The sequence below is a fragment of the Peromyscus leucopus genome, chromosome X (assembly GCF_004664715.2).
Source record: "Peromyscus leucopus breed LL Stock chromosome X, UCI_PerLeu_2.1, whole genome shotgun sequence".
Lineage (NCBI taxonomy): Eukaryota > Metazoa > Chordata > Mammalia > Rodentia > Cricetidae > Peromyscus > Peromyscus leucopus.
Window position 1 is genome coordinate 125,973,491 of NC_051083.1, and position 10,381 is coordinate 125,983,871.

At 40.7% G+C, this 10,381-nt stretch overlaps 1 protein-coding gene across 1 annotated transcript; it reads right to left on the reverse strand.

Annotated features, from left to right (window-relative positions):
- Positions 1-462: 462 nt before the first annotated feature.
- Slitrk4 (SLIT and NTRK like family member 4) lies at positions 463-10,085 on the reverse strand. The gene is made up of 2 exons (XM_028862072.2): positions 9,882-10,085; positions 463-6,120 (listed from the first exon to the last, which is right to left on the reverse strand). Exon 2 carries the CDS (start codon positions 6,068-6,070, stop codon positions 3,557-3,559), a length of 2,514 nt encoding a protein of 837 aa, XP_028717905.1. The 5' UTR covers positions 6,071-6,120; positions 9,882-10,085; the 3' UTR covers positions 463-3,556.
- Positions 10,086-10,381: the final 296 nt, after the last annotated feature.

Genomic DNA, 10,381 nt, shown 5'->3' on the forward strand with positions numbered 1-10,381 from the left:
AAAAACAATATAATACATATTTTCTACTTTATTTCAAAATAGTACCTATAAATACATTCTTAATATATTTTCTCCCTAACTCTTTGGATGCAAGGATGAAAAAAAAAGAAAGATGGAAGAAAATCTCACTGTGCTCATTTCATATACTATCCATGGAAGTCATGCAAATGATATTGTAGATTAAAGTTATCGCCATACATTTCTAGATTGGCTTTGATATTTTTGAAATACCTGTGACATTACTCATGAGACCATGCCCTTTAATATTTATGCATCCTTATGGCGTACAAAACTAAATGTTTATGAAAAATCACAAATAATATTGGTTTTTAATAACTTCATAATTAATATATTTGTTAATACTGTTATTCAGAATGGAAAACTAAGTATAGGATATAAATTGCCTTATATGTTTTAATCATGGTACTTTAATAGCTGCTTTCTCATAAAATTACACAAAGATTTACTTTAAAAGAATTGAATCATTTTTATTGATTTCATAAAAAAATAATTTAAAACTTGATTTATATTACACGGACACAATATACTATCTTACCCCTTCATTGATTTAATAAGATATAGTTTTCTCTGCAACTGTTCTAACACAGTCCATACACAAGAATACAATGTCAAGAAGACCATGATGTGTCATAGCACATTAGAGATGACCAATTCTTGGCTTTTCAAAATTTGAATCAAAGTCTACTAAAAAAATGTTTTACCATGTACATATCATTCTTTAAGGAGTTAAACTAACATCAAGATTATAGCTGAAGCCAACAAAATGCAGATATAGTATTTAAACTGCTCTTGTACTCAACTCAGAATTTATACCTAACTACAGTATCATAAAAGATACAAGAAGAACTAATGAGAGACTGGTGCAAAATAGCATACACTGTATAATGTAGGCACAATGACTTTAGTTAAGGAAAGTATATTATCCTTAACCAAGAATTTGTTACTTCCATTCACAATTTGAACCTCCATATAAGCACATACAGTTAAATTATGTTTTTTTTTCTTAAAAATTTTTGAGCGGTTATAGCTTCCAGCAGTAGAGTGTGAGATAGCCAATATACTACAGCAAGCTTTGAGATGGTAGCAGGTACTCTTGCCACTGACAATTCTGCAGAAACCTTGAAACATCTTCCAACCATCACCACACTGAATAAAAGGACATCAACCCAATGACCTATTAGCCCCAGCTCATGCATGGAGCTTTCTAGTTCCTCCTATAAGTATTCATTTAATATTTCTGAATCCACACTTTATTGATGGGATAAACAAAAACACTTTGTTGGAAGCCTTTGCATCCTTATCATGTCAGTATGCATTAGGAGCCCTTAAATCCATGGATGCATGCATGCATGGTAATGGCATATTAAATGTCCTTATGAAACTGCAGATGAAAATTAGCATTTGAACACACTTCTTTTCTTTCAATTTCAGACAGCAATTATTTGTTTGGATGTGTTTATATTCATATAAAGTTTTCACAGACATTGCCATGAAACTGAAAATTACACATTAAAGTTTTAAGAGCACCAGCACATACATAGGGAGATTTTATTTGCTATCTAAAAAAATCTCCTAATTATCTATATGTGAATATATAACCAAACACACATGGGTGTGGGCGCACGCACGCGCGCGCACACACACACACACACACACTCCTGTAATAATGTCAAATTTTATTTAAAAATTTGAAACAAACACATAAAATCTTGAAATTAGCATTTAATAAAGGGATTGCTGTTGCAGTATCCTTTTGGAAGCTGCATCAAAATATCTGCCACTTGAAATTCATGAAGAATGTTTGTTTGCTTTCTTGGTTATCTTACTGAATAATACAATAATTGATCACACCACAATACACACACACACACACACACACACACACACACACACACACACATACACACAGCTGGCCAAGAAGGCAATGAGTTTCTGAATATTGATTTACTAATCAGAGATCCTAAACATCTTCAGATATCAACCCATTAGCAAATACTTCATTCATTTGACCAATTTTGATCTAGAACTTAAGAGCACACGCAAACACAGGGGCATTTCCATTGTAGTTGTAGATCATGAATTCATCTGAGACCAGTGCAAGCATTTTACACATTGGCTTTGATAGCCAAGATTACCATGATGTTTATAGTTCTACTAGATTATCTGATAGTAGTCAGAATGATGAAAGAACAGGATACTGATGCATACAAGATACTATTTATCTTAGTCATTATTTTGTTGAATATTGTAATTAAAACTATTTGAATTAAGCTCATAGAATCCTGAAAAGCAAGACAATTGATGGCAAATAACAACTGCCCCAGACACAATACTATAAAACTAAGGAGCCTATTTTAAAATGCACAGTTGGTAACAAATCTGAAGATAATACACTAAATTCACAAGAATAGCACGGATTTTTTTTTTTTTTTAATTTTTGGGATTTTTGTATTTTTTTCTGTTTTTAAATTATACTTGATCACAGAGTCCCAAATATTTCTGTACACATTAGCTTCAGTTTCACTTTAGTATTTTTTTCTTATCTCAATTTATACTTACTGATAAATTTGCTGTGATCAGGAAAATAAGTCAGGCATTTTAAATACATATTAAGGAGTACATGTTTTCCTATTTAGTATACAAAGTACTTCATAAATATGAATTATGTTACAAAAATAACTTTGGGTGCGCTCACACGGTAAGCACTTTGCTAATTTGGGACAACCGTTAAGGATTGTGGGTATTTGACATAACTGAGAACAAACTCTAGTTTAATTTGAGCCATGTTTAATTCTGATAAACATCATATTTTTCTCTAAATCACCACAAATGCTATGTAACTCACATTGATTTTTTTCTCCTTTTGGTTTTTATGTATAGACAGGTAACACTTAAAGTGTTCAAATTTATTTTATAGTTATGTAATGCATGGTATATTTTAAACAAGTATTTGCACGATTTAACATTGTAAATCCAGCAGTTTCAAGATGCAGGCCATAAATTTTACCAATTTACAAATACTATCAAATGTTCTCTCTTTGCATGCTTATTTGTTTTTTACACTTTTAAGGTAATCTTTACAAAGAGTTGTTACAATGCCACAAATCAAAAGGGTTATTCCAGTTTCACCAACTTAATCTACGTGCAAGATGAAGGACCCAGCTGAGGTACAAACACTGGTACCAGTTTTCTTGAGTTTGCTTTACAAAGCACAAAGAGACGGAGGTTTTGTATCAGAATACAAAACTGATTTGCCTCTTGAGGTTAAATTCAGTGTATTATGTTTATAAAGCATCCCTTTGGCAATAGAGTTTGCAGTTATCCCCACAGGTCTCCACAGTATAGGTTTTATGTAGTAAAATCTATTAAGGAAATTCTCTTCTACTTGACACATCTTTACAGCTACAGTTAATGAAATACCCTTGGAAACACCTGCCTCTATGCCTAATGATAATATAGTATTTGGAAGTTAGAAGTCAACAAAAGGCACTTTCATCATTAAATAATGACCTCTTATGAAGTTGGATTACATGACCTATATCTTGTTCAAAGCGGTTTGCTCCTCAAGGACCTGTAGGTAGTCAGGAGAACTCTGAAGTTTTGCCTTCAGTTCAAAATACTCACTCTTCCTTTGTTCCACAACAATTTTACTGTGGTTACCACCTATCAGTGACTTCTTGTTTTTTTTATCTTGTTGTTTTTCTGGATAGCGAATCTCAAAGCCACTGACACCAATACTGTTATACTCCTTTTTGCTTTCAAGAAAATTCTGAATAAACACGTTGGAATCTCTGCTAGGGAATAGTTCATCCAGTTCATCAATTGTGCTCAATCTCTTCCTGGTATCTACATGCAGCAAATCTTTGTCTTTGTCAGCTGCATTTCTCATCATGATCTTCTGTCCCGGAGGATCTGAAAACATGAACCCAGTTTCAGATTCTTTCAGGCCACAGGTGTGGCTCTTGCTCATCTGTTCTATGGTTTGTGGAATGAATGCTTCTGTGCTCAGTCCATCTTTTTTATTAGTTTTGTGGTCATGCTTCCTTAGTTGCAGCTGCATGGAGCCACACTCAGGATTCCCCAAACCTTCGTGCTTCACTGTGGGTTTCTTGTTGCGTCTCAGCACAAAAACAAGAAGGCAAAATGCAACAAAGACAGTTAAAATGAGGACCACCAAGATACTTAAGATTAAAATAGACAGAGGCACTGGGCCCCCAGGAGGGCTTCGAATGGGACCCAGTGGAGTGGTGAACGCAATTGCAGGTGCAGGGCTAGTGAACGGTGCAAATGGCTTGTTTAGGAGTTTAGGACATAAGATTTCATTTTTGAGGGACTTCAATTCAATGTTGGCAAACTGAACAGGAGTCTCACATTTCAGTTCTTTCACAACAATCCCATCATTTAACTTCTCCAGCCACAGCTTTAAGGCTACCAAGTCACAAGTGCAGTCCCAAGGGTTGCCCTCCAAATCAATTTGTGTAAGAGACTGCAACTGATCGAGGACTCCACTGACAGGTAGGTACATGAATTTGTTGTTCCTCAGGTTCAATCTAGCAAGGGGTGCTCCAGAAAAAATGTAAACTGGAAGGCTCTTTAAGAGATTATTGTTCAAGTACAGAAGCTGCAAATTGGGCATGGAGTCAAAGGTGCCTGCTAAGATTTCCTTAATCAAGTTGTATTCCAAATACAGATACTGTAGGTTATGAAGGCCTGAAAATATTTCAGGGTCCAGCCTTTCGATCTGATTTCCATTGAGATAAAGCCTGCGTAGATTGGTCAGATTGTGGAACACTTCTCCTTTGATCACCGTAATCTGATTGCTGCCTAAATGGAGCAAATCTAGTCCTTCAAACTCAGTGAAGTCTGAAATGTCCACATCTTTGATGTTATTGCCATTGATATGCAACTTCTTGGCATTTAAAGGTTTTGGTATCAGTTCAGACATGGATTGTATATTTTTCTCTTGGCAATTTACACTCAGCCCCAAATCAGAAGGATGTGTTTTGCAAAAGCAAGGTGCCGGGCAAGGTGTAAGAGGAGGCACTCTCGTTTGGTATGACACAATTTGACTGAGATTTCTGTTGGAGAGGGCTTTGCCTGCCACTATTCCAGAGATTTTGGAAGGATTTGTTGTTTTGGGTGGTTTGGTCACTAATCTGTGCAAGGTTGTTTGAGTAGTGTGACCATTGGGAGTGGTGTAGCCATTTTCCAGTTGAGATGGAGGCAGAATGCGAACATCAAAATCACTCCCTGTGCCCATGGGACATAATTCTTGCTTGTTGGTTTCCTTTAAAAGCCTTCCATATAAGTCACTGGGAGTTTCACAAATAGCTTCTCCTATATAAATGTTATATGGCATATTCTCCAACCAAGCCTTTAGAGGCAACAAATCACAGCTACAGTTCCAAGGGTTATCTTCCAGCTGCAATTCAACAACCCGGCCAATGTGTTCCAGAACTCCAATATAGGGGAGCTTCTGGATTCTGTTTCCTCGTATATCCAGATGGGTTAAAGATGCGAATCGAAAAATATTATCAGGAAGGAATGAAATAAGATTGTCATTAAGAATGAGAACTTTCAGTTTGTGGAGCTTATTGAAGGCTCCTCGTTCAATATACTTGATTAAATTGTAGTCAGCTTGGAGATACTCCAAGTTCTCTATGCCAAGGAAAGTGTCAGCTCGGAGAATCTTTAATTCATTGTTGTTCAAGTGCAACTGCTTTAATGCACTGAGCCCGAGAAAGGCTCCTCCCTCAATGTTCTGCAGCTTATTATTTCCCAGATGCAGAGATACTGCATGTGAAAAGTTTACAAATGTATTTGGATAGAGGATATTTAAGAAATTGTTTTGGAAATTGAGGTGATAAAAATTAGACCAAGGTGGTTTCAGCTGGTTTGGTCTGTAGACTGAAACCTTCTCACAGTTGACATAGAGCACATTCTCTACTGACACGCAGGAGCACACATTGCAAATTTCCACTGATATGTCAGAATCTGTATTTGTTGAAGAAATCAGGGCTGACACAATCAGAAAGAGGCAAAGAAACATCTTCTTGCAATCAGCAAACAACTCTATGCTTCTGAATAAAGAGAAATAATCTAAAAAATAAAAAGAAAACAGTTTTTCAATGATCATTTGTGCTTAAATCATCTCTAGCACAGTACTTTTTAAGGCAGCCAGATTTGTGCTCCACTGAACAATAATAACCACAAAAATGTCACATACTTTATATCTGTAATTTGTACAAAATGTACATGTGTAGAATATACAACAAATAGTAAGAAAGGAGATTTAAAATCATACTTACATCTTAATAAATTAAATTTTTAACTTGAACCACCAAACTTTGCCCTTAACACTAGCCCCAAGCTTGCTGTTTGCAACTTAAATGAACATATTTAGAGCATCATTTATTTCATGTCCTCTACACCAAAAACACACCAGAATTGGTGGAAATCTATTCTCCAGACTTCTGCTAGATACAGAGGCTAGGTAGAGACCATAATTGAACTCAAATTTCAGTGGAGGATGGCAGTGGGAGGACTGGGTTCCTTTAAAGAAGACAGTTAAAAGAGCTACATGGAATGTGCCCTGGAAAGAAATTTGCCTGTGCTTTGGCACTTAGGTAAGCACATTGCCATGAATCACTTCGCTCCTGTAATCTGCTTTCAAAAGCATAGGTGACCCTATGGTGCTCTAGAAAACTGTCAGATTAATAAACAGCACCTACTTTGCTGTCCGTCATTTCACAAATGGGGTTAAAAAGCTTTTTGTCTTTGGGTCCCTGGAAGCAGAAAAGGGACCTGCTTATTCTTGCACTGCTCAGCTGATTTTCAGGCAGTATTTCCACCCACCAGAAATGGCTTTTCTGCCTGTCTGTCCCTCTCCTGTTCTTCATTTGTCAGTTTGAACCCAATACCCACTGGCCCCTTGGTTTAAATGCATATCACCTTCACTTTGGCCACAGCCTGTCAGTGCTGAGGAAGAGGAGTCCACATGCCTCAGTCGTTGAGCAGTTTTATCTGCAGAAGCAGATATATTTAATTCTAAATATTTCAGTTTTACATAAAGCCTTCAGTTCCCAAACACCCTCCCTAAAAGATAATGCCATGCCCCTGCCTGTAAACAAATGAAGAATTACTTCTTGGAAGAGTTTAATGGCTCACAAATTAACCCTTTGAAGCCAAACCCTTAAAAACCAGCATGCCCGCGCGCGCACGCGCGCGCACACACACACACACACACACACACACACACACACACACACACACACACGGGAAAGAGAGAGGGAGAGAGGGAGAAAGAGAGGGACAGAGAGAGAGAGCGAGAGAGACACAGAGACACAGAGAGACAGAGTCAGAGAGAAACAGACAGAGAGAGAGAGAGAAAGAGAGTTTGGAACACAAACAGTATGCATTTTCCTGATACAATTTTAGGCTTGTGAATCTTTCCAGTAGTGAATATGAGGAAGCTGGCTGCAATTTTCATATGGTTACCACCAAATACTAATTAAATAAATAAAATACTCAGGAAAACAATGAGAAAATGGTGCAAAGAAAAATATGTGTCATAAAGAAACTCTTCTTTTTTTTTCTTCTTTTTTTCCTCACAAGGAATCAGCTAGTGGTAAAACCAAGTGTGTCTCAAGGTAGACAATCCATTAGCCAAGACCTAGGAAGATTTACATTTAAAGTATCTTAGAAAAAAATAAATAAAGTATCTTAGTTCAGAATACAGCCAGCAACCCTGAAATGCTATCTGGCTGCCATATACATTTCCTCTATTCACTGTTATGGCTTGAGTGTCGTTGCAAAAATAAGTCTTGATTTTTAAGCATGACATCACTCCAAACAACTTCAATTGTAAAATCAAAATTTTACTTGGTCTTTTTCGCCTTGTGTTTATGTAGCCTTCAACAGCTATTTTGGTTCAGTTGAGTCATTTCTTGTTCCTAACCACCCCCACCCAAAAACAAAGAAACCAAAATGCAACCAAACTAAAAACAAACAAAACACAAAAAGCAAAACAAAACAAAAGAAAATTCGAATAACCAGATCAGAAACAAGAAGTAGAAGCATAACAGATGTGAAAATACATAAAGAGCTGCCCTCTTATTAGTAATTTCTACTTTAAGTAGCAAAGAGGGTGGGGGAGGCGCATGGAAGAGCTAGGAAGTTCCCAAATGCAGTTCCAGTGAAACAGAGGAAGCCAAAAGCAGCTGGAGCAAACAAGCAAGGCAGAGGAAGAGTCAGCCCACCAAGGAGAGGCAAACAAGCTGAAAGGGCAACAGAAATTGAGAGCTGAAGAACTGTGAAAAATGAGGTTAGAAAAAAAGGAGCCAGGAAGAGTAACTGTAAGGAAAAAAAGATACCACTAACATATTCTAAAAATTGTGACAAACAGCAAAAATACAAGCCGAGAAAAAAAACCTTACAAAGTATGGGTTGGGTACCCTAAACCACCTCCCAGGCTTCCAAGAGGGTCGATTTTGCCTTTCTGTGTTTCCATCTCTTGGTGGTGCCTAGCAAGACGTTCATTTCCAAAGGCTGTCCAGGACTGCACAAACCTTGCCCTACCATAAATCCAGCATCCACCAGAGTGCCGCTCCTAGCGCTCCATGCCCAAACGGAGAAAGCTAGCCTGCGGAGTGCAAACCTCTGCCAAAGGGGTCCACAAGTCGATGAGGCATCACAGTAGAAGATATGGGAAACCTTAGCTGCCCCCTCCCTGACGACCGAGGTGGGGGTGGGGTGGGGGAGAACAGGGAGACTGGCCATTATCGTGCCCTGAGCGCTGCTACCTCTAGCTGGAGGCGACGCGGTTGGAGGGGCCGCTGGCGCGTACCGCAATGTTTTGCCGCATCCCGGTGCCCAGAGCCGGTACGCAAGCCCCCTCCTGGATACCCGGCCAGAGCAGCAGCCTCGCCTGCTGGGCGGCGGGGGCGGGGGCGGGGTATTGTGCACGATGTCGCGGGGGCCTTCAGTCCCGCTGCGCACACAATTCTCAGCGCGCTCCCGTCCCAAAAGGGATAGCTGCTGGAGTTTTCTTTGGCCTCTCTAGATCCGAACGTGCAGTGGATGAGCAAGAGGAAGAGATGACTAGTTCAGGCCGGGGTATAACACCAGGACTTCAAAGACCCATTTGCCACAGTCAGAGTGAACCCCATAGTTCTGTTGCTTCGATCTGTGGCCCGGTCATTGCCCCCCACCCCCACCTGCCCAGGCCAGCTGTAGGATCTTGTTCACCCAGGCAGAAATCAGCTCAACATTTAGGAACCTTGAAAAGTGTCGCTGCTAACGTTCGCCCGGCTTTGCTGGGCTCTCAGAGTTACCCACAGGCTCTTCCACCCATATTGCCTGTCTTGCTGAGTGCCAGCAGTCTCTGAGCAGTCTGTCAGCCACCGCCTGAAACCCCACATTCAAGTCCACGCACAGTGCCTGAGAGTACGGCACAGAGCACAAAGCCCAGATCAGCACAGCAACCCCAGCTCACGGTGCCACAGACCAGGACACTTTCTTTCCCTGCTGCCTAGGCTGCCCCAGGGGCAGGGATGTTAAGGACACCCGGATTCTTTCCGTCCTCCAGGACAAGAGATCGCGCCATAGGCAGGCAAGTGGGAGGTGGTGTGTGTGTGTGTGTGTGTGTGTGTGTGTGTGTGTGTGTGTGTTGCGGGTGGGGGTTAACTAACATGTCCACTTCGTCTACTCAACGGGCCCCAAACCAACACGACTCCAACTAAAAATAATAAGCTACCTGCTTCCCTCCAGGCGCGCGCACATGCACTATGCCAAGCCCAGCCGGAAAGAGGCTGCGCGCCTTCCCTTGCAGCTCACGCAGCCCGGGCTTGAAATTCACCCACCTCTGGAGCCCCAAGACCTGTACAGGATCGATCGCGTTCCGACTCACTCCTCAGTTTCCGCGATGGTCTCTATGTTATCTGAGATCCAGCTTCTTGGAGCTGGCTCGCCGGTCAAACCCATCGAACAGCCAGCCTTTAGCAGGCAAGCAAGCGGGCAGCGGCGCGCGCGCGCACCCAGCCAGACACCGCGCGCGCACCCAGAACCTCGCACACGGGCTGCACCTTTACATACACGCACCGAATCCCCGCCCCCGCCCCCGCCCCCTGGCTCACACACAGCCCTCCCTCCGGACACCCAACCGCTTCTATGCCTGCTCATTCATGAGCCCCTTGACCCTCCAGCAGACACCCACACTTTGAGTCCTTTTCTACCTACACACTGGAAAGGAAAGACAAAACGCTTTCCTTCTGGCATCCACCTCCTCTTTTACCTAAAACATCCCTTAGGGAGGAGCGACCCTGATGCTTTGGCATTGGAACCCTAGTTCCCTAACGCGGTT